Source organism: Diabrotica undecimpunctata, chromosome 6 (assembly GCF_040954645.1).
Source record: "Diabrotica undecimpunctata isolate CICGRU chromosome 6, icDiaUnde3, whole genome shotgun sequence".
NCBI lineage: Eukaryota > Metazoa > Arthropoda > Insecta > Coleoptera > Chrysomelidae > Diabrotica > Diabrotica undecimpunctata.
In genome coordinates, this window is record NC_092808.1 from 142372993 (window position 1) to 142399272 (window position 26280).

The 26280-nt window shown below is 34.1% G+C and overlaps 1 protein-coding gene across 14 annotated transcripts in view; it reads right to left on the reverse strand.

The window, feature by feature from the left end:
• The window catches only part of LOC140443999 (ubiquinone biosynthesis monooxygenase COQ6, mitochondrial-like), a 129013-nt gene that overhangs the window by 61335 nt on the left and 41398 nt on the right, over window positions 1-26280 (reverse strand). For 13 of the 14 annotated variants that reach the window (XR_011951294.1, XR_011951297.1, XR_011951296.1 and 10 more), the window contains exons 7-10: window positions 23337-23539; window positions 21265-21380; window positions 13199-13365; window positions 10712-10747 (exon numbers count right to left, since the gene is read on the reverse strand). Coding sequence is in view for 2 of the 14 variants with exons in the window: in XM_072535569.1 (XP_072391670.1) it covers window positions 10718-10747; window positions 13199-13365; window positions 21265-21380; window positions 23337-23539 (516 nt within the window). In the remaining 12 variants the exon portion in view is untranslated. Of the gene's footprint in view, window positions 1-8836; window positions 10659-10711; window positions 10748-13198; window positions 13366-21264; window positions 21381-23336; window positions 23540-26280 lie in introns of those variants that run through there. The other variant, XM_072535570.1, reaches the window with a different exon arrangement.

Here is a 26280-nt window from a genome sequence, read left to right on the forward strand (position 1 = left end):
CTAAAGTGTTTAACACTCCATACAATTGCAAGTAATTCTTTTTCTGTTGTGCTATAGTTTGATTCCGCTTTGTTCAAGGTACGACTAGCATAAGCAATAGGTAAATCATCTGGTACTTTACCTTGAGAAAGTATGGACCCTATTGCATAATTACTAGCATCCGTTGTTAAGACAAAGGGTTTGGTAAAATCTGGATACTGAAGTATTGGTTCTGAACAAAGTATTGATTTCAGGTTCTCAAATGACTGTTGTTGAATGCTTGTCCAATTAAATTCAACATTTTTCCTCAGCAGTTTTGTTAAAGGTTGTGTTAAAGCACTGAAATTTTTTATAAAGCGTCTATAATAACCAGTGAGACCCAAAAAGCTCTTAATATCTTTTTGTGTTCTGGGTATAGGAAAATCTGTAACAGCACATACCTTTTTTTCGTCCGGTTTGACACCAAATTCAGTTATTAAATGTCCTAAATACATTACTTCGCGACGAAAAAATTCGCACTTATCTGGTTGTATTTTTAAGTTGAATGTAGACAATTTTTCGAATACTTCTTTTAATCTTTTATTATGATTTTCTAATGTATCGGCATGAATGACTATATCGTCGAGATAGACAAAACATCTGTAATTTTGTATTCCTGAGAGGACAGTATTCATTAGCCTTTGAAAAATACTGGGAGCATTTTTTAATCCAAATGGCATTCGTGAATATTGATAATGTCCAGACGGAGTTGAGAAAGCAGTCTTTGGAGAATCCTCAGGATCCATTTTGATCTGGTGAAATCCTGATGTTAAATCTATTGTTGAAAAATATTTTGAATGACCCAATTGGTCTAATATATCGACTATATTCGGAAGTGGAAATGAATCTCCTATAGTAATATCATTTAGTCGTCGATAGTCTATAACAATTCGCCATTTCTTCTTTGCTGAAGCATCGGCTTTTTTTGGCACAACCCAAAGGGGCGAATTCCATGGCGAAGTTGATTCTTCGATAATACCTTGATCTAGCATACCTTTTATTTGAGTTTCGACTTCATGTTTGTGTACTTCAGGATACCTGTATGATTTAGTGCTAATAGGTACATTAGAATTTAAAGGAATTTTGCAAGTTATGGCATTTGTACTGGTAAGTTGATCTCCTTCCAGATAAAAGATATGATTGTACTCCTTGCAAATAGAAATTAAAGATGATTTTTCTTCACTATTTAAATGATCTGTTCTCAAGGCATTTTTTAATTTAGCAATTCTGTTAGAATTCGTATTATCTTTATAAGAAGACATTTTTCGTATATTTGCATTGTTTTGTAAATTTGGAATTTTTTCTATTGCTACTTGAATATCGTTTAATTCAACATCCGTTTCAGTAGTGTTTACGATTGAGGTTAAAAAGAAATCATTTTTTACTTTAACAACACTAGGACATAAAAATACACCTTTAAAGATTTCGCGTTCGGGACATAATCCTTCGCTTAATTCATTATTTATTACTTTAATTTGAACAATTGTTTCAGTTCTTGCGGATAGAATAGTTTTATTACTTCTTGAGTTAGAATTAGAGTTTTGATTTAGTATAAGATCGTCTGAACAGGATTTTTCTTCTGAACAGGATTTTGATTTATGATTTCGTGAAGAGTTACAAGTTTTATTTGTGCATATCTCAGTGGATTTTACACATTTTGGACTTGAATTTTCTTTGGATTTAGAGTTAGATTTAGATTGAATTGGATTGGATAGTAGTTCTTCACTACTTAAGGTTATTTGGATATCATTGGTTTCTAAATAAGAATGATCCTCTATGGATTTAGCATCATAAGGAAATATTTCATCGATATTAGAACTTGTCTCGATATTTTGATCTCTCAGAAATTCGTCATTGTCATTGTTTAATGGAGATTTTATATATTCGATTGAAATAGAACAATTTTTAAAGTTTAATTTATTTTCTTTATAATCAATTTGGCATTTATTTATTTCAAAAAAATCGCTACCTAATATACCGTCGAAATGAAGAGGAAAATCGTCTTCTACGACATAGAAAACATGAGTTTGGACAAAATCTTTTATCTTGAAATTTACGTTACAACTACATATAGTTTTATTTGGATTTAAGACATTTTTATCAATGCCTCGTAGAGTAATAGACTTAGAATAAATTTTTGGAATGTTTAGTATTTTTGAATATTTAATTAAAGAAATATCTGCGCCTGTATCGATTAGAAACTTGCAAGAGGATGGATTAGAATTATTTACTAAGGGTAAATCTACATAGGAAGTGACTGAGAAGTTGATGGTTGTGATACGGCCTGAACTGAACGAACTCCTCGAGAATCGACCGTTGGTTGTCGAGGATTCTGGAAGTTTAAAGAATTTGTTGGGTTTTTGTTTTTATTGTTAAATTCGCGTTTTCTACATTCTTCTATAACGTGACCTGGTTTTTTGCAGTATCTGCAAAAACGTTGGGAAGTGTTGGTATTTTCTTTTCTTAAGTTTGGAGGAAAATCAGAATTGGAATTTGAATTTGAAGGTTTATAATTTTGATTTTGAGAATTTGACCTTTGAAGATTTGAATTAGGATATTTTGGGTTTTGAAAACTAGAATTTTGAAGATGTCTAACATTTCTATCTGAATTGTTTTTATATCGACAGTTATTTGAGGAATGGTTATTTCGTTTGCAAATATTACAGAATGGTCTGAAAATTTCTTGTCTTGATAACTGTTCTTGTTCTTCGGCAATTGCTATAGCAACAGCTCTTTCTAAGGAATCTGGATTTCGGGCTTTGATTAAAATAGAGAGGTCTTTGTTTAATCCTCTAATAAAGACATTTAGTGCTTGAGTTTTTAAGAGTTTAGTACATGCATTTCTTGCATCTGGAGATAAGTCTGGATCAAGTGTATTTATTAATTTTATATAGCAATTTTCAACTTTATTTGCAAATGACATTACATTTTCACTGGGCATCTGACGTAAGGAATGTAATTCCAATTGCCACTGACCTTCAGTTCGGCGTTCAGAATAAGCATCTAATAAGAAGTCTTTTAAATCTTTCCATTCGTCAAATGTTCTGTTTCTAGTTATGGCCCTAGCTTTATCGGTTAATTTAGTTTCTATAATGGCTAATAAGATGGGTTTGGATTGCGGATTTACTAAATTGTATGCTTTATCACAATTGTCTATGAATTCGTATAATTTTGATTTTGTACCATCAAATCGAATGAGAAGTTTTTCAGCTATTTCAATTGATACTGACATTTTATTTGAATTAGAAGTAGAAGGATTTGAAAGAGAATTTGAGTCGGGAGAAGGTATTTGTTCGTCAAATAAGTTACTTATATCAGGATATAAAGTAGACATACGTTTACAAGATTTTTAAAATATGAGACAGAATTTAAGATAGAATGTACTTACAAGTAGAATATTGTTGTTGGTCGCATAGTCTATTATTCCACGGGTTCACCTCTACTTCCGATGGAACTACAATTGGGTTATGACTGGAACTGGATTTCGAACTGGATGTACTGGACCCCAATGTAATTAGTTGTAGTGGCGATTTTTCCACACTGACAGTTTTTTTTTGAATGATTCCTCGAAGGAAACAAGTCAATTCAAAAATTCCTCAGCTCTCCTTCTATCAGCAATCAGAGGAACTCTGCTACTAATATCCCACTTCTGACACCAAATTTTGTTATGGAATACTATGCGTTTATTTCTTAAAACTATGAATATATAAGTTCTGTTATCTACAATTATTTAACGATGTTTCTGGATGGATTTGAGTACAAGAGATTGGACTCAAATATTAATATTAAAATAGCAAATACGGATAGCTTATCGAACAAAGAAATAAGAGAAATAAATTATTATTATTCCATAGATACGAAGTATTAGGTGAATAAACTAGCGAAACTTATTTATTCTAAATAGGAAAATATTTATGAAGAGTATTGATTCTGATTTCTAACAGCAAATAATTATTAGTGATTATACATGAGAACTTTTCATAATTGTAAATAACATATACCAGGTGACTAAAAACTATATAGAAATACATAGATACTTTAATTATCTTACATGTGAGTAGGTAGGTACATTACACTTTGTTTCACTGAAAGTTACGTACCGATCTTAAATATAAATTTTCTCTTTTGGTCGCACAATACAATGCATTGTTGGGTAATAATTAACTATGTAGGTACTTTGATTAAATTTTAGAATTTAAAGATGGCTGTAGTTTTTTCAAACAATAAAGTAAAAACATGTGAAACTTTTACGTGACTTATTTCTTGAAAATCACACACTACCATGATGGAAGTTTATCTATTATAAAAATGGTGATATAATAATCTTCAAAGAATGCTAGGAGAGTGAAATTTCAATGAAGTGATGCTGTTTGTCAACAAAACAGTAATTATATAGCACATACCACCCAAGAGTAGTTCACAAAAAAGCTTGGAAAGTTAATAATTATTAACAAAAGTAATGCTCCCGGTTACCTATAGTACAAAATGGCATATTCTTGTATACTTTTAGTTGAATATAAGTCAAATAAAAGCATATTACAGTACAATTCGTGAATAATTCGAATTATATTTTGCATAATTCGAACTTTTTTTGGAGGAGATGATTCAGGATATAGATGTAGATGAAAAGACATATTATCAACGTTGACGAAACAGATCTTTTTTTTTAATGCACTCCTGCCAAAACACGCATTTAAAAACGAAAAATGTCACGGAGGAAAACTAAGCAAAGAAAGAGTCACTCTCCTAATTGGTGCAAACATGGACGGATCAGAAATGCCGCCTCTAATGATGATTAGCAAGTCGGCTAATCCGTGTTGTTTTAAGAACGTCAAGTCAAAACCAGGGAAATATGTGAGCAACGCAAGAGTTTGGCTGACTAGTGATCTTTTCGAGAAATGGCTGATGAAATTAGACAAAAAGTTCATAAAAGAAAAGTTATTTTGTTTATTGGCAATTGTACGGCACACGACACTATCCCACTAATGGAAAATGTAAACGTTATTTTTTTTCCTGTCAACATGATTCCGTTCTCCAGACTATGGACCAGGGCATCATAAAAAATCTTAAACATTTTTACAGGCGTATTTTGGTTGAAAGCATTGACGGAAGATTGCAACTCTCTTAAAATAAAGTTAGACATTCTTCAAGCCTCTCGAATGTGTAAGAAAGCTTGGGAGAAAGTAACACCCGAAACGATCAAAACTGTTTCAAAAAAGCTGGTTTCGTAAAAAAGGAGGAAAACACAGAAAACGCTAACGACACTTTAACAGAAGAGCTGCTTTTGTCAACGTGGATGAAGATGTTGCAGTGCAGCCGAAACAACGAACCATACAACACAACTTGGAGGGTACTTTGAAGGTAAAAATGACATAAAATTCTTTGTTATTGACAATTTTTAGTCGGCCGATTTTTTCGGCCAAGATTTAGCCGAAAATACCAATGAGAACACTTGCCACAATGACAATAATTGACCATTTTTTATAACTTGCAAATGTTGTAATTGGTATTTTTGGCCGAATTTTGTTAGCCAATTTTTTTCGGTTGACAAAATTCGGGGAAGAATAGGAACGAAAACATCTACAAACGATAAAAATGGTCAACTATTGTTGATTTTTATCGTTTGCAGATGTTTTTGTAGGTATAATTGTTTTTTGTAGATATATTTTTAATTCGAATTTTTGGATAATTCGAATCTTTTTAACGGTTCCCTGAGATTCGACTTATCCAAGTTTCTCTGTATAAGAGTTTTATTGTTGTTTACAAGGATGCCCATTCCTTCAAATTCATTTTATTATAGGTACCTATATCTCTTAAGCTATTATGGGACTCGAATTTTTGACCGAGCGATAATATTGTATTTTTTTTAAATCTAGGATATTTTACAAAAACTAGTTTTGTATAGGTACTGTACTAATTATATTAATAACTAATGCCAAAGAAAGTTGGAAAAACTGGTGTTCATCAAGTCGACAAAATCCAACAACGCCAATCAAGATACAGATGAAGTCAAATTCAGCAACTTTTCAGAATATTTCAAATGTCTTACATTCATTGTCAACACTCAAAACCTAAATTTTAAGCTGTAGGTTATGAAGATTAGGATCTAGGAATGAAAATTCTATAGTAACCGATCAATGAAAGTGATAAATATTATTAATCACATGAGAAAATGAGAATCATAAAAAATGGCAAAAATCGCGCAACGTTTATTTATTTAACACCTTTATAAAAACTGACTTCAATTGCGGCAAAATTAAAAAAAAATCCTTATGAAAGCTGCACTCTTTGATTTTGATTTTTATCAATAGGACACTCTGACCAAAAGAATTTTTACCGTCAGGTATATACAAATTTTATTTAAAATTGATGTCTCGCGTTGTTTCTGGCAGAACTGTTCATTCTACAAACAAGGTTGATAAAGAAACATAACTAATCACCGCTATACAAACAAGAAAACTGGAATACGTAGGACAAGTGACGAAAGCACAAAAACTAATCCCATAAGACTACAACGGGGAGTAAGACAAGGAGACACCATCTCTCCCAAACTATTTACCCTTGCTCTAGAAGACATTTTTAAGAAACTAGAATGGAACAATAAGGGTATCAACGTCGACGGATCATACTTAAACCACTTGCGATTCGCAGATGACATAGTTTTAATAGCCGATAATATCCAAGAACTAAATGATATGTTACAACAATTAAATGCAGTTTCAGGAGCGGTAGGCTTAAAAATAAACTACAGCAAAACAAAAATACTGAGCCGAGACCAGACAAATAAAACAATACAAAATCATACCATAGAAAATGTTGAACATTATGTATATCTAGGTCATGTTATCAAACTAGGAAAACCAAATCAAGATGCTGAAATTAAAAGAAGAACGCAACTGGCATGGGGCGCTTTCGGTAAATCAGCATATATCTTGAAAAACACCTCCATTCCTGAAAAACTTAAAGAAAAAGGTGTATAACACATGCATACCACCAGTTTGTACTTACGGCTTGGAGACAGTAGCCCTCACCAAAAAATCTGCTAAAAAATTAGAAACAACGCAAAGAGCAATGGAACGAATCATGCTTGAAATATCACTAAGAGACAAGATTAGAAACACCGAGATCAGACGTAGAACGAAGATTAGGAATATTGTGGAAGAAATTACAAAAATGAAATGGCGCTGGGCAGGTCACGTAGCCCGATATAATGACAACAGGTGGACACGGAGAATTCTAGAATGAAGACCAAGGACGACAACAAGAAGCATGGGAAGACCTCAAAAAAGATGGGTAGATGACATAAGAACAGTGACAGGCAAACAGTGGATTAGATTGGCGCAAGATAGAGAAAGATGGAAGCAATTGGGAGAGACCTACATTCAGGAGTGGATGGAAAATGGTTGACAAAGAAGAAGAGATATTTCTATACAGAGTTCATTCACAATGCCACAAATTTCAATCATCATATAAATCTGAGAACATTCCATTACATTTTTCTTGCTTTCGATTCAAAATCTTCAAAACATCATTAAGCATATCACGTGCTGATTTTGAATCGATTTTTGATTTTGGAAAAAAAACGGAGAGAGATGGAAACGGTTGAGCGAGGGAAGGCAGTGAATACTGTAGAATCCCTGAATATATATATGAAAAAAAAACGACTTACTGGCAAAGTGCAAGAAGGTACTACTGATAAGCAGATAATCCTCACAAGAAAGTCAGTTTCAGATACAGCAGCTTTTAATATCTTTGCCTTTGCAGCAGTCTTTGTAGATCATTTCACGAAGATTTAGTGTCCAGGCATTCGTGAATTTCTGTCAGAGATTCTCGAAATTGAAGAACTCTGTTGTGACGTTCAACCCATCTCGTCTGGCACAAACTACTAAGCTGGTGTACCATCATATTTTTAAGAACGACATTTCGTTTTGACGAAGATCTCATAGATTAAACTGATCTCATAGATTAAACTGATATAGATGTACCAATTGAAAGATTTAAAATACGATTGAAGCATGGCAAATAAACTGCATTTGCATTAATAGCTTCATTTTTGAAGGTAATTATTGCACCAACGGTTTCAGAAACCATTACAAACCAGCCATCTGCAGTCAAGAATACGCAAGAATCAACATCTAAAGTTGCTTTTTTTTAAGTTTATAATTCAACTAAGGTAAGTTTAAAAAAAATTAAATGATTTGGTCTGAGAGGGGGGCCGATCGCCCTCATCGCACCCCGTGGATCCACCTATGTCTTCGTTTCCCTTTTCTTTCTCGCTTAGATTTCTTCGTATTTTCATTAGAGATTTTGTATCTTTGCTAATCTCTTCGTTTTTAGTGTCATTTTTCTTGCAACATTGAGTTGTGCGTTTTGATCGAGTCTCTTATTAATTTATTGTGGTCGTCGATACTTAGAGGTTTGGGATTATTACTCTGTAAAGTTTTGGCTATATTTTATGTATACGTCTGGCTGCTTTGGTTGATATCAAACTATGCAACTATGCAACTGCTTAGCACCTTTGCTCTTCATTTTTGTAGGTTTGTCATTACGCTGGCTCTTAATGATCGGTGATCGCTTCCTACTGATAGTTTATTAAGTACAGTTACATCTTAAACCATTTGCTTTTTTTCCTATTATTATATAACCATCTTAACATAAAATAAAAAAAAACATGGATTTATTTTACACCTTTATTATTTTACCTACGTTATTTTAAATTAGTTATAATTTTTTTCGTTGCCGAATTAAGGGTTACCTTAAGGATTAACTGGGTTCATATCTAGAGTTTATGCTATCCAGAAAAAAACAACAGTATTACTATTTCCTAATAATTTTTAACTTTAAAGAAGTTACTGAAGAACCGCTTCTAGTAGAAGCTTTCTATCATTAGACATTCGATACGATCAAGATCCATTTGGTATATACACTCGCGATCATAAAATCCGGGTCATCTTGAAAATTTCAAGTTTCTTCAATATTTTTGCCTCTGATGCAGTAATAACCTTTTTTTGGCTAATGTATTTTTTATTTATCATCAACGTTGGTTTTGAAAGAAAAAAAAAATGGTTTTTTATTGTTTTTATTGAAAAAACAGAAAACAAATCAAATTGTTGATAAAACAGACATAGGAAAAAATATGGAAAATACAGAAAGTGGTAAAAAATCAGTGAAATTTCAATGACCAATATCGTGTATTGCCTCCCCTTGCTCTAATAACCTCTTGCAGACGACGGGGCATACTCTCACTTTTTCTCCGGATTACATGTTGTGGTATGTTATTCCACTCACTCACTAACAGATCCTTAAGCTTCTGTGCGTTGTTAGGAGGAGGTGTATGGGTTTGAATACGTTTTTTCAAATCGTCCCAGAGATGTTCGATGGGATTCAGGTCCGGAGACCTAGCTGGCCAGGCTACCCTCGTAATTCCAACTTCGTCCAAGCATTACATACTGATCCTGGTAACGCGCGATCGCACGTTGTCCTGCATAAAGGCGGCGTTTTCTCCAAGCCCTGCCATGTTGGGCATAACATGTTCTTCCGGAATCTCCGTAATGTACCTTCGTGCAGTTAGGGACCCATTTTCGATGAAGGGTAATTCTGTGTGGAAGTCGGAAGATATACCTCCCCAAGCCATGACCGAGCCTCCACCAAATGGCATTCTTGGAGCAATGCAAGCTTGTGAAAATCGTTCACCGGTTCTCCTCCAAACTCTTACACGTCCATCGGATCCAGTTAGGCAGAAACGGGATTCATCTGAGAATAACACTTTGCTACAATCGTTAATTACCCAACGCGCGTATTGTCGAGCAAAAGCTACTCGTGCAACTCGAGGCACCCGGCGAAGTGGCGGTCCTCTAGACATTACCCGAGAAGATAGTCAAGAAGAACGAAGTCTTCTTCTGAGTGTTGCAACACTAAAATTGCGATTTCGTACTTCCTCTAGACGATTTTGATGCATAACCGCTGTTGAGGTCCGGTTTCGTAAAGACTGAAACACAAGGAAACGGTCATCTAGTGCCGTGGTCGTTGTTCTTCGTCCAGAGCCAGGTCGCCTGGTTAGCAAACTTGCCTACTGAAAGCGTTGAAGCACTCGTTGAACCGTAGAAAGGCTTACGCCAACAGTTCTTGCGACTTGCCGTTGAGTGTCACCGTCTTCCACAAGTGCAACAATTTGTGCCGTTTCAACAGTCAAAGGCATTTTTGTCAAAAAATAAACACCAATAATGGCACTAATAAACACTAATGGTGACAATAATAAACGTTTGTCCGTTGCATTTGAACAGAAAGTCGAAGCACAAACGAGACATTTAAAACAAGCGGAGTTACAGGTAGCGTTCATTTTGCGAAGTGTGCACTTTACCGCGAAATTGACACTGTTGGAATTCTTTGTTACAAAGGAAACCGCAACAATTCTCAGAAACATGCATTAGTTTGTATTTGTGTTATTATTATTTACGATAAAGCTCGTTAAAAATGAAATATCGGTGATTTTCAAGGTGACCCGGATTTTATGATCGCGAGTGTAATTATTGTAATTTAAAAAATTTTGGGTAGAAGCGGTCATTTGTTTAAATCCATTAATGTTGAAAACGGCAGCTGGAATCCACTGTGATTGGTAGTCACACTCTCTATATAAATTACTACAATGGTGTTCATATTTTTATTACAGCTATAAATATAATCGGTTACTTACATTTTTTTATGAGGAAGCATGCTTAACGATCATTTTCTGAAAAAATAAAACAAGATGGTGATCAAACTTTTAGCATCTGATAAATACCGCTTGCTATATTACAGCAAAACAAACATAGAAATTTACTTAAGAGTAGTACCGATTATACCACGGTTATTAGACAAAAACTAACAAAAATTACTACAACTGATGACAAAGTTTTAAAAAGAAAAGAGGTTCAAAGAAAATGTTCAATTATACTGAAAACTTTACTAGATGTTATTAAAAGGCGAAAAACGGGCGAAATTCATGGTTGTCAGCCGTACAAATTTAGATCTCGGGGCACTAATGGCAGGTAGCGAAGAGATCCAGAGAGTCGACAGATTCACTTACCTCGGAACTACCCTCAACGTACAATGGGACTACGCTCAAGAGATTAGATCCAGAATTGAAATGGCACGGTCTACATTTATTAAGTTGAGATCCTTGCTGTGCTGCAGTGATCTCAGTTTGGGAACCAAGATGCGGATAGTGAGGTGCTACGTTCTTCCAGTGTTACTATATGGAGTTGAAGCCTGGACACTGACGCAAACCACTGAAAAACGAATCGAAGCCTTCGAGATGTGGATATACAGAAGGATACTAAAAATATCTTATGTGGACCATGTCACCAACGTTGAGGTCCTACAGCGCATGACAAAAGCAAAAAGAAGTGCTTAAGTTAATTAAACAACGTAAGCTTGAGTACCTCGGCCACGTGATGCGGAACGAAGAAAAAATATCCAATTCTTCAACTCGTTATGCAGGGTAAAGTATTTGGCAGAAGAGGACCGGGACGCCGTCGTATCTCGTGGTTGAAAAATCTCCGACAATGGTTTGGGATGACCTCAGCGGAGCTGTTTCGCAGAGCAGTCAACAAAACCATGATAGCCTTGATGATCGCCAACATCCGGACCGGATAAGGCACTGAAGAAGAAGAAGAAAAACGGGATGATTTAGCTATGTTCTATACATTCTTTAATAAATAAAGCAGAATGGAATTATAATATCAATAAAAATGTCGAGTAAATAATACGATATTGAAGCTAACAATAATTTAAAACGTTTCATAGCTGCAGAAATAAATACATATAGATCCTGGTTGTACCTAAATCAGTTTCTGACGAACCATAATATATTCTACCTAATGACTTAAACGGAATTTAAAATATATACAAAGGATTTAATGAATGAAAGACCCAAACTAACAAAAAAACACATGGATAATAAACAACAAGACATAGACAGCGGAAAGTGGATCAGAGTTACTCAGCTATTTATGAAAATTTTATCACACAGTATTCTAATCCAGGTAGAATTAGAATTAGTCAATGGTTATGAGTGGCTTGGAATCCAGGCTATAATAATATCAAGTCCTGCTTCATTTGCCTCAAGTATTAATCTTTTAGTTGAATTTACAATGTGGTTATTTGTTCCCCAACAGGTACTTTGTAATTTTTGGATTGCACTTTTTGCATCAGAGAATATTATTGCTTTTTTAATATTTTTTTTCTAAGCAAACTCCTACTGCCTTATTAATGGCAATAATTTCAGCAGTGCATATTTGTATGTGTTCATGTAGTCTAGATGCATAGTTATAATTTATTGATGGAATGTGAACTCCAAACCCTACTGCCCTTGAATTGGGTTCTAATGACCCATCTGTAAATATCCAAGTGAATTCTTCATAGATGGTTGAGAATTCATTAAGAAATTGTTGATTACTATATGTTTCTCCATTTTCGTTTTTGGAGAATATTGTTTTTATTCTTTCTATTTGATATTTTAGCTCAATCTGGTAACAGGGCTTAATACTATCTTTAAATAATTGTTTAAGATCTTGATCAAATTTACTTTTAATGTAAATAAGATATGGTGTCTCTTTTAATTTCCACATTCCTATCTGATTATTGATTTTGAGCTCTAGCTCAGACAATATTTCATTCAATGGGTTTTCTATATCAGCTGAGATTTTAAGATAAAATTTAGCAGACAGGATATTTCGTCTGATTTCTAATGATGTTTCTCCACTCTCAGCTAATAAGGCATTAGTAGGAGTAGATCTTTTTTATGTCTAAAACAACGTTTTAACAGCCTTACTCCACACAATAACGTTTTAACCGACGGGGATTTAACACGTCTTTTTATTAAATATAGCATATCTGTTCGTAAATGCTTGTTTTGTATAACCTAAGGTTATTTTTGTTGATATGCATTAATGTTATGCATCCTATAATCTATATCATCTCATAAATATATATTTTTTTTCAAAATATTCAATTATAAGGTGTTTTTTTTTTCAATTTGTCGACAAAATGTAATTTGGCGTTTACAACGTTGTTCCAGCATAGCATTCAATTACTGACGGACGTCAACGTCTATATTACACGACATCGTTCGAAAAGATATAAAGTATTATATTAAAAAAAAAACAACAAAATATTCAAAGACTTTCTTATATTTGCTTACCTTTAGAGGACTTAAAACGTCAACAGCTTGTACACCAAGACTTCTGAGTAGGACTATCGGGGTAAATTCTGTATGGTACAATCTATACATTCCCTCCAGGGCCACCATTGTAGTCAAATTTTCGCGTTGTCTTTCAGTTTCGTATTCTTTAAGGTAGCTGACATTTCCTGAAGGAAACAAATAATGTCGAATAAAAAGAATATTAGATGAGTATACAAGAGACAACATGAACAAGAAAAATAATGGGAAGCACTAGAAGTTCGGTGATAGTATTATCTATTAGTTATTAATTTGTGCTCCATAACAATTTCTGAAGTCTGCCATTAATGCACTATTACACAATTTAAATCAAATCTATCTTTTCTATTAGGGTCCCAATAAATTCATCTACAACCAGATTCCACAGTAGAGGTGATAATAATCCACCCTGCAGGCATCCACCCGCAATCTGTACTGATATGGTCTCACCTTGCAGTGTTAAGTGTATCATGCGACTCTTAAGCATGCATTCTATCCCCCTGTAGCTTACTTCGTCTGTTGCTTTTAGATGAATGGCTTTCATGATTACTTCAAATGAGGTATTGCTGAACGCTCCCTCCACACCGGGAAAGGCTCCCAGCATCACCTCCTTATTTTCCAGAACGTACTCTACCTTATGTACTAAATGATTCATTGCTGTTTCTGTTGATACTCCTGAGCTGTACGCATATTGGTCTTGCTGTATCAGTCTTTCAACCAGTATTCCGTCCCTAATATCTGTAGATCAGATTTTCTAATAATTTAAGTACACAAGACATTAGGCTTATTGGTTTAAGGTACTTTGCAGATACGAGTACTTGTGCCGTTTTGCCCACTTTTGGTATGAATGCTACCCCCGTTGACCTCCATACTTCTGGTATGTACCCCAGTCCGATGCTCGTCTCAAGTAACATACTCATTTGCTTGTACAAATATTTTGTGTCCTTTTGTAATAGTACAGGATAAATCCAGCTTACCCTAGTGAGCTTCCCAGAGTGTTGGAAAAATTAATCTTGTTCTTTAAGTTCCATGTTCTATCGAAGGTTGGAAATCATCATGGCTATGCGGATCCTGCTGACCGCCGCTCTAAATAGATCTGCACTACTGCATTCAATCAATTCCCTCAAGTTCTTAAGCCACGATATTCTTTGTCTTCCCAAATTTCGCTTTCCTCGAAATTTGCATTGCATAATAAGTTGCAATAATGAGTATTTTTGCTCTCTCATCACATGTCCTAAGTACTCAAGTTTTTTTCTTTTGATAGTCAATATTGTTTCAGCTTCATTTCCTATTCTTCTAGTAACTTCTGCGTTTGACATTCTTTGAGTCCATGACATTTGTAGGATTTCTTCTGTAACATCAAAATTCAAACGCAGTCAACTTATTCAGATGCACTTGTTTTAATGTCCATGCTTCCAAGCCGTAAAGAAGAGTAGTGAATACGTAACACCGAAGCATCCTTAGACGTAGTCCTAACCTTATATCCCGACAAATGCACGTGCTATTTCAATACGTATCTTAATTTCTTTGGTTTGGTCTACATTTGATGTTTCCATGTTCCTAAGTATTTGCAGGTATCCAAACTCTCACTTACAGTATCTTCAACAAGCAATTCACTCTTTGCATCTGCTGATTTAGTCTTCATCATGCATTTAGTTTTTTTTCAAATTCATCCTTAGTCCGTATTCATGACAGCATTCATTAACGCGTTGTATTACGTTCTGTAAATCATTGTTGTTATCCGTCATTATTACTGTATCATCTGCAAAACCCAAGTCATTCAAAACTTATCCATTGATAGATATACCTTCTATTGAATCTGAGAGCGCTTCTTTAAATACCGCTTCACTGTAGATATTGAAGATTAGTGGTGACAACAGTACGCAACCCTGGCGGACTGCTGTATGTATATTGATATCTTGGGTGTTCTGGTTACCAACTCTTACCTTAGCAGGTTGATTCCAATATAGATTAGATATAATTATCATATCACGACTATCAATATTTTTGCTTTTTATTATATCTACAAGCTTTTTATGTTGAACTTTATCAAATGCCTTTTCAAAATCTACAAAACATAAGTACATGTCCTGATTCATATCCATGCATCTCTGGGCCAGCACATTTAAGACGAACAAAGCATATCTTGTGTCCATACCATTTCTAAATCAAAATTGTGTGTCAACTAATTGAAGAAAAATTAATAGTGAAACGCATATCTGTGTATTTCGAAGAAATCGAAAGAATAGTTATTTTCCATTGAATGCTTGGTAGAATGTGGTCTATTATTTCTTATTTATGTTCATGTATACTCACATTCCGATAACCCAAGCCAATTTACATATATTATTAAAAACAATTAACAAAACAAATGTACATGAATAGCTTATGCTTTAAGAAAAGTAACTTTCTAAATACTATTTACACAGTAGTAAATAATTGACAATTAATGTCATTATGATTCTAACAAATATAAATAATAGGTTTTAATTAAAATATTTTAATGTTATTTTCCGAAAAAATTATGTGTACATATTTCAGACATTTTTAAGACATATTTTTGTATTTACAAAGATTAATTGTTTATTAACTTTTAAAATAAAGTACAATTTTTCGTAGTATTTATTTTGGCAAATTCAATTTTTTAAATATACCTTAGATTAGAAAGTAACCGTCATTTTTAACTACCTCCTGAACCGTTATTTAAGTGCATATATCTCTCAAATAGTTACTTTGAGCATAACGATATGATATAAACGTTGCTTGAAAACTTTCGGTTTTGTTGGATGTTTGTTCACACACGATTTCTTACCTTTAAAGGATGGTGTATGACCAGATTTCCCTTTTTGCTCCCTCAATGAAATACAATAAGCTCCATATGAATAAAAGAAAGGTATTGTACAGGATTCATTCCGTTCTCACATATTGTTAAGGAGCTGGGATAAAAAAGTTCAAGTTAAAGATATTTTTTAACGGCTGTTCCTTTCTTTACCAAGGCGTCCAAACAGTACAATGGTTACATAAAAAGAAATAGTTTAACGAACGAACATTATTATTATAAGCATGCGACAGTCACATCATATATTCGGTACGTACAATATGGATTTTTCGGAAAATGTCTTTATTTAAAATGGTGATAATAAAAACAAGAATTAATACTTTATCGTTTTGTGTACGATCTTTCTGTTTGTACAATTAGGTATTTATTTAAAATTATATTAAAATAAAATGGTTAGATTATATTTCGTCTGAGAAGTAACTTTTTTCCATGCAGTTAGAGTTCCATAATATGGCGCTCGTGTATGTCTTTTACTTAATCGCTTTAATTTTTGATGGTTAAATGTTGATAATTTAATTTAGGAGAATGATATTAAAGTCGAAGTATGCACTGATCTCTCAACATGTTACATGACTGTGTTGTGATATCAATTAATGTTCTGGTACTACAGTCAAATTTAGACGACCTTCACGAAATTTGTTCTAGGGCGAAATAAGACTACATTGCATTCCGAAAACCAGCGAAACACTAAATCTGTTACTGTCATTCAAGTTGATTATTCTAAAAGAAGAAATGTGAAAACAAGGTAGAAAAAACACAATGTTGAGAGTAAAACAATTTTTTGGGTACAGGTACTTTTTCAGAGATGCAGAGATGTAAATGTCGACATCGACGCTTGTTTCATAGATTATCATAAAACTTTTGATAGTGTTCATCACAATTTTTAATACAAATAGAAATTGTTTTGAAAACTGGAATATATGATGTATACCTAAAAATTATATCAGAACTGTACTGGAGCTAGAAAATAAGTGTAAGAATAGAAGGAGAGGAAACAGATGAGATCAAAATAAGAAAAGGGTTAAGACAGGGATGCATATTGTCCCCACTAATATTTATTCTATACACCAAAACATATTTATTAAAACCCTAGATGATGTAGATGAATGTATATGTATAAACTGAAAAAAATCATGTCAGGTATGCGAATGAAACTGATATTCAATAATGTCAGATAGTTACGAAAATTTACAAAGCCTAATGCACAAGAAATATTGGATTTCTTAATATAAAAGAGACGAAATATACCCATATGCAAACAAATTGTCCTCATGGCAGATTATATATTTAAAAAAATTCCTTTATAAAAGGTATATTAATTTAAAAAAACCCTATCGGGCTACATCAAAGAATGTTTTCAGAATAAAGATTCCATCATCAGTGCTATCTGGATTTACATGTTTGAAGCAACTAAATATGTGGGTAAGAACCCTGTAAGAACCCTTTAAATAGATAACATCAAAAAAGAGCACTGGGAGAAATTTACCAAAGATATGGAATACGACCTCTATGGATCCCAGAAAAAGGTGTGGAAGATGATAAGGAGACAAAAAACGGAAATGAATGAATTTGTACGCATAGATAACATTACGGAGGAACAATGGACTGAGCATTTCACGAAATTATATGGAGAAGGAGAAGAAGAGAACAGAAAAATAATCATTAACGAAACTTACGATAGAGTACTAATATCAGAAGAAGAGCTCCAAGAACGAATAAAAAAATTAAAAAACAGAAAAGCACCTGGTCCTGATAAGATAAACAATGAACTGCTAAAATATGGAGGAACAACACTACGCAAATGGCTCCTAAAATTATTCGTCGATATAATAAATACCGGAGTAGTACCAGCGGAATGGAAGGAAAGTCTCCTGCTACCGATATTTAAAAAGGGAGACTCGAGAAATCCTGAAAATTATAGAGGCATTAGTCTGATGAATAGTACATTAAAATTGTTAACGGCAGTCATAAAAGATAACATCGAGGAAAAAGCCAACATGGCAGATGAACAACAAGGCTTCCGGAAGAACCGCAGCACAATAGACGCAATTTTTATTATCAGACAAATAATAGAGAAGTCTATTGAATATGGAAAACCAGCATACATGTGGTTTGTAGATTTAAAAAGTGCTTTTGACAGGGTGAAGCGAAATGACATCTTAAATTTATTACAAGCTGAACAAATAGACCATCAGATAATAAGGACAATTAATGAAATTAACAGGAACAACAAGAGCAGAGTTATAATGACAACAGGGGAAACAGAATGCATAGAACTAAAAGAAGGAATCCGCCAAGGAGACTGGCTCAGCCCATTGATATTCAATATGGTGATGAATCAAATAATTCACGAAGTAAGAAAACGACACGGATACCACATGGGAGCGCATAAAATCACGATACTATGTCTATAATACTATGTCGATGATGCAGTACTAATTGCTGATAACAAAGATAACCAAGGCAGCTTCCTTCAATATCACAGCAAACAAACTTAATATAAAAATATCAGTAGAAAAAACTAAATCTATAGTCATCAGTAAAGAGCCGCGTAGATGCAAACTAGAAATAGACGGCAAAATTGTAGAACAAGTAATGAAATTCAATTTCCTAGGAGTAGAGATCACTAGTGACAGGGATATAAGAACAGAGACCACAAGGCAAGCATCAAAAGCGGCAAGAGTAAGTAGTTGCCTGCAAGAAACCATATGGAGAAACAAATATGTGACCACGGAAAGCAGAATGAAAGTATACAAGACAACAGTAAGACCAATCCTAACATATGCAGCGGAGACAAGGACCGATACAAGAAAGACGAAACAACAAATCAACAATATCGAAATGAAAGAATTAAGATCAATAGCGGGCATATCATTAAGAGACAGACAAACCAACAGAAGTATACGCGAACAATGCAAAATTCAAAATATTAACAGGTGGATAAAAACAAGAAAAAAAAAAACTGGAACAAACACATAAACCGAATGGGACTAGATAGATTAACGAACATCTGTAAAAACAACAAGCCGTATAGCAGAAGACCCGTTGGAAGGCCGCCAAAAAGGTGGAAAGATAATGTACAGTCAACAACGACTGAAACAGAATAAGAGGCAGACAAACAGGAGTATTTCTAGTCGCGCGAAGAAGAAGAAGAAGAAGAACCTTTTAAATGTAGTTGAATTAACTTTAAATTACATGTTTAATGTTAAAAAAAAACGTTTATAACTTAAACATCCTAGTTTTACGTCAATGAAGAAGCATTGAATATTATTCCTAAAATGACAAAAGCAATAAAACCCGATGGTCCAATATATATTACAATGATTTTTTTATATGTTTAGTCATGAGTAAGTAGAATGTTCTAAAAACGTTACACAAATAATGTGTGATAAGAAAATACTGTGTAAGATAAGGATAATTATTGCGTCTAAAAATATTAAAACAAATAACAAATAAATAATCACTACTTCGATTGTTTTTACCAAGAAACGTTGAGTTTAATTTAAAAACATTTGATATACCTGGTTATATCTACAGAATTTATCACTCCTGGTTAAAATGACGCATAGTAAATTGAGATAAGTTTCAAGATTACATATAAAAAATGTTTACAATTTTTTAAAAACACTTTATGAAACAAATCATTCCTTTACTTCTAAGTGTGGCCATTGATTCACATTCTTAGTGCTGAATCCAAGTGAAAAGGAGGAAAAAAGGCTTAGACAACGATTTCTGATGTGGTTTATCGAAAGTCTCTTTCACTAATCTAACTCGGTACTTTTTTACAATGCAGTTTGCTTATTTTCACGAAAATACTGAGTCGTATTTTTGTTGCTGTCGTATTAAGTGGCCCTTTCACATCAAATTTTTCTACATGTTTTTACATATTGTATAAATATTGTGCTGGGTGCGCCTGTGTTAATTTACTCTAGAATTAGAGGTTTTTTCTAGGTTTTTTAAAACCTCTTCATGAAATGGAATCTTGGATTGGATTGGGAAAAACAATTTGGAAAGAATCAGTAACAGTTCAAACCATGATTAGAAATCAGAATATATCATAAGGCAAATGGGCGTTCCTGGAATAATTGGACTTTGCGTGGAGTTAATATGACTCCACACTTTTTAATATTCAAGACCATATTGTTATCCCTGAACCATTCTATAACTGAGATAAGGTCCTCCTGTAATAACTGACAATCATTTGAAGTATGTACAGCCCTAAAAAGCTTTAAATCATCTGCATAGATCAGACTAGAAGAAAATTTAAGAGATTTTGGTATAGAGCTGACAAAAATTAAGAAAAATAACGGCCCTAAGTTGCTCTCTTGGGGTACGCCAGATGTAGCCTGAAATTCATCTGATAAACAGCTACCAATTTTAACTCGCTGAAACCTTTTTTCCACATACGATTTTATAAATGTACAAGCATCATGTAAAAAGTAAAACTCATTCAATCTCAATAAAAGAATGCCATGGTCAAACATATCAAATGCCTTGAGCAGTCGGCCATTATTAAATCTGATTGGAGTTTATTATTTATTGTCTCACTAGCAAAATTAGAGAGAATACAAAGATTACTAGTTATAGATAACTTAGGCAAGAAACCATGTTGTTTTGGAGCAAATTTATTAGCAAAATTGTTGATTGTATTTATGTACAGAATAGATTCAAATATTTTAGCCAGGGAAGTAAGGATACTTATAGGACAATAGTCTTCTATATTGTTTCTATTACCTAATTTAAAAACTGGAGTAATGGTAGCCTCTTAGAGTTAGCCTGGAGAGGTGTTAGTTTTAAGAGATAGATTAAATAGATCTGATAATGGTTTGTGAAATATATTAGAACATCCTTTAAAGATATAGACAGGGATATTATCACTACCAGTGGCCTTTTTGGCTTTAATTTTTTTATACTAAGCTTGACATTTTCTTCAGTTATAACTGAAAAGTTCCCTGTGAACTACCCAGTTAATATGTTCATCCCTCTCATTGCGTTGAGCCTATTTTTATAACCCATTTTATCCTTATATCTGTTTTTGTTCTCTTCAAAATAACAATTTATAAAAAATAAAAATATAAAATAAAAAAATGTTTCATTAATTTTTCTCCTGAAGAAAAACATGGTCCAGAGAGCAAATAAAAATATACCAAAAAAAAAAAAAACAACAAAAACAAGTGTAACATGCAAGTACTTTTAAAAATGTACAAACCTAAAGAGCTGCCAGAATACACTGTTTCGCCCAAAACCTTGTTAAGACAAGCTACATCTCCAAATCCTAGATTAACACCTTGACCTGCAAGTGGATGTACCCTATGTGCAGCATCTCTAGAACAATAAAAAAAAATACAAATGGAGCAAGCTTTAATTTATTTTGAAACTTCCTTCTTCGTTACAAAGCTTGTAAATTCAAGAAAAACATTCAAATTTCCTTCTATAATTTTGAACCACATTTAGTTATTGAAGAGTTTATGTGAAATTCATTTACATTTTGCAATATTGACAAAAAGTGTTTGAAAATCTAATTATTTTTGAAGTAATTATGTAAGTATATTGTGTAAGTTTAGATATTAAGAGAAGCAAACGTGGTTCTAAATTTATTTTAACTTAAAAAAAACTCACTAAATTACAAATATCACGTAAAATTTGATAGATCCTACAGCTTTACCATCTCTGATCTTATAGTAGATGTGACTTCTGCGATCAGAATCATGGATGCCTTTTGGCATTCCGTGCCATTTATGTTTTTATGTCGTTCATCTGAAAAACTTATTTCCACATATCTCTTCCACGTGACTAGTCATTCTTGTACACCTAATAGTGATTTGACTTGGTTAATAGTCACAACTCTCCCAGACTTTTAAAAGCCTGTATCTTCTTTAACTTTTTTGTGCGTATAAACGAATCAGGCTTATGTTGCAGTAGCTCCGCATTTCCGTACACTGTTCTATTAGTAATTGGTCCTTTGATGTTGTAATTGCTTTTTTAATCTCTTTGTCTTTCCTTCTGTATCTTCTTCTTAACGTGCCCTATCAAGTCCCCTTGACGTTGGCGATTAACATGGCGAAACTGTCTCTGTCTTGAGCTATTCTAAAGAGTTGCTCAGCTTTCCCCATTCCTGTCCACTCCCTGATATTCTTCAACCAAGAGGCCTGCTTTCTACCAATTCCTCTGCGTCCTTCGATTTTACCCATCATAATAACTTGAAGAATATTATATCGGTCTCCCCTTACTACGTGTCCAAAATAGGCCATCTTTCTACATTTGTTGTTATCAAGCAGCTCGCGAGCAGCATTTGCTCTCTCAAGGACTGCCACATTTGTCAGCATAGCCGTCCATGGAATTTTTAGTATACGTCTGTGCAGCCACATTTCAAAGGCCTCCAGACGATTAATGGTGGATATTTTTAATGTATACTTTTATATTCCTTCTGTATACTTTTATAATATGTATAATCTTTGAAATTTCGCCTTTTCTCCATCATATCTAATAAATATCTAATGTAAATACGAGCGCTAATGTCGTCGTATCAGCATTGCCGCGTTAGCGCCGGCCTAACCGGATAATGGCATGGAGTAAACTATATGAACGACATTGTTCCAACAGCATGCGTTGCTAGCAGAGTCGGTCGCGTTAGTAACGCGCAGTTCACGAGCTGCACATAGCGCGCATCAAGTTATAAGTTGCGCTGGCCACGCGTACAAAGTGATCTCAACGCGACGCAACTACAGTCACGTATAACTTGGAAATTATGCGCCCTATTTTCCGCGTCATATCCTCGATGGCATTAGTGCTCGAATAACAGCTCCCTAACATAGAATTAATGTCACCTGTTTGCTGAAAAATTAAAGTACTTAAAAAAGGACGTACAGTATAATAATATGTTGCAGTGTTAAGTAAAACTCAGGATTTTTTCACCGTTTATGCTGTGTGTCTGTTCAGAAATATTTTCTTATTGTATTTACTTTTCGTTTTATGGTTTTAGATTTGTTGCTTATTTTAGGGAAAGAAAAAGGGGAAAGGCCCATTTTATCCCCATGAACAGATGTCATTGCGCAATGAGATAGGAAAACCACAATAACCGTTTCCTCCTGTCCGCGTTAGTTACCTAAATATGAAAGATTGATGAAGTGTCCTTAAAGATTTTAATAAATAACTCTAATAAGTAAATAAACCTCTGAAATGTACTGCTGTTATCCAAACATATCTGGTTATACTAAGAACCACGTAAATATAAAAAGTAATGGAGCTTCATCTTACAGTTAACTTTTTTAATACACCTACCCAACAAGAACTACTCCTTTTCCAATATAATTTGTAGCGTGGCCAAATCCTAACGGAAAAGCAGCTCTGCTTCCTTCTTCTATACTGGAAACTTTTGGAGGATAAGTACGATGAACATCGGCAGGACAATTTGCAGCTCTAAGCAAAGTGTCAAACGACCGTACCGCTTGATCAATAGTGCTACTGCGTTTAAAAACTTTCCACTGAAAAAAAAAACATGATTTAAATTTTTGTAATAACTAATCTGTGACGGTATTAGGTCATTCGCACCTAGAAAGAAGTTTATCGCATGCAAAACCGATGACTAACGAATTTAAAAATAGATTGTTTATATATGTAGCTTTTATATATATTTAAAAATATTCTTAAACTACATTCAAGAATAATTGATTCTTTCTGTTGCAATAAATAATTTAAAACATGCTTCGATATTATGTTTGCCACCGATATATAAAAACCCGTGAAAAGGTTTCGCTTTTACAAGCTCACCTGGTCACTAAATGTTTCTTCCGCGTATCTAACCCGCTTGCAAATTCATTAGAAAAATAGGTATTAATGTTTACTAAGAGGTAGGTCAGTAAGGATTATTGTTTTCAGAACTCTTATTTAAAGGGTAATTACATGTTTCAGTTTTATTTATTGTAAGCTGTTTTATAGTAAGCTGTTCTCGTGTCCCGTGTGGGACAGTCATCCTGGCATCTCGCCATGGGCAGTACGTCATAAAAAGCATTGTTTAATCGCATAAATACAAAATGGAAAGAGCTAGACTGCCTCATTGCTTAGTTAACATATGTGATAAATGACTAATAGAACTTTTCACGTTTCATCTGACAAAAATATGTCCAGGATGCAAGCAGTTCGAGAAGGGATGCCTCAGAGCAGCATTTTATCACCGATACTATATATCATTTTTGTTTCAGATTTGCCTAGTGGTTTCAGAACAAACATGTCATATATGCAGACGACACAGCAATCTATACCGAAGTCAAAGACAAGAGGAGGATCGTCGAGAGACTTGAACATCACTAGGAGAGATTGCAGACTACACAGAAAAGTGGAAGATGAATAGAAGATCACCACAAAAAGACTCAGTTCATCATCTTTACACAACAGGCCATACTAACCAGAGAAGAATTAACGATAATAGGAAATAGAATCCTATTGCTATTTTGACGCTAGTTCTCAATCTTCCTTTCTGAGTTGACCTTAATGCACCTACAAATTTTATATCCAGTAGTTTCTTCACTGTATTAGTTCATGACTATCTACCTAGTTTGGTGATGACTATCTACCTCCCTTTCCTGCTACTTTCTCTGGACGGTTTGCTTCTCTATATTGTCAAATTTTCTAAATACAGAAATTTCTATTCATAAAAATTTTGACTCGTTGAAGAGGGTGTGATCGAAAACTCTTTCTCGCTTTCTTTAATTAGGTCATTGGCATCGGGAACTACAGGCCTTGTTGAATTATTCTTGATAGGTGTGTGTCTGATTATGCATAATATATTTAATTGGTTTCTTTGCATGATGGCAATGTTAAATTTGCCTGCACATCGTCATATCTTCTATAAAGTTTTATTGGAGTCTTTTATTATCACAAGTGACGAAAATGCCGGATCCATGCTGGATGAAAATGAGAGATTTGGATCTCTTCATTGAAGGTTAGTTTGTCTCTGTCTTTATTTTACTTTTATCGCTCTCTCCCGTAGCGTTAAAGAATTCTTTTTGAGAGTATCGAGTCAGCCAGACCCTCCAAAGTGATCTCGTACTTTCATGTTTCTCTAATCGCTTAAATGTGAATTCTCTCTCTTCTTTTCATGTTTTAGATTCTTTGTTTCTTTTCATTTCCAATTATTACTGCCTTTCACAGCCATCAGATCTATTAATGGTAATCTAGTCAACGCTGCCACCCCATCCGCTGATATTGAGCAGCTACAAAACTTAAGAATTGCATTTCTCTGACCACCTCCTAATTTTAGAGGCGTATTTTTCGATCTTAAAAACTTTCTTCCGTGCATACACTAAATAGAAGCATTCAGAGTATATTACATACTCCGAAGCATACAGCAGTTTCCTGACTTCTTGGCAGGATAACCAATACAGTCCGGTAGTGAACGAACACTCTCACTAGTCATAATATGCATCCCATCTAAGCTAGTGCGAAGGAATGGGCATACCAGTAAGAGACGAATACCTATACACCTGAAGTTTTGCCGACGATCAAGTAGTCATCGCACAAGATGAAGAAGATCTCAGCTTTATGCTCAGAAAACTAGAAGAAGAATATAAAAACAACGGAATGGAAATAAACTTAGAGAAAACCGAATACCTAACAACAGAAAACAAGGATATGAGAAACCTAGAGATAGACGAGGGAAAACAAATACAGGGAACAAATAAATTCAAGTATTTAGGAACCATAATATCGAACCAGGGAACAACAGAAGAAGATATAAACAACAGACTGGGACAAACAAGAAACTGTATAAGACAACTAAACTCAGTGTTGTGGGATAAGAACATTACGATAAAGACAAAAAAGGGAATATATAATACCCTGACAAGAAGTATCCTGACATATGGGTCCGAAAACTGGACAATAAACAAGAGAAATAGAGGTAGAATAAGAGCAGTAGAAATGGAGTTTCTGAGGAGAAGCTGTAGACTTACAAAAAGAGACAGAATTGAAAACGCAGAGATTAAGCGGAGAATGGGAGTGCAATCAGACATAATCGACTATATAGAGGAGAAGAGACTATCCTGGTACGGCCACGTCAGAAGAGCGGACAGAGGACGCTGGATAAACAAAATCACAGAATGGAGCCCGATTGGAAGAAGAAAGAGAGGAAGACCCCGAAGGTCATTCAGAGATGAAATCGACGAGGCTATGGAGAAAAGAACCCTGCGAGATGGAGACTGGAATGACAGGGAAAATTGAAGAAAAC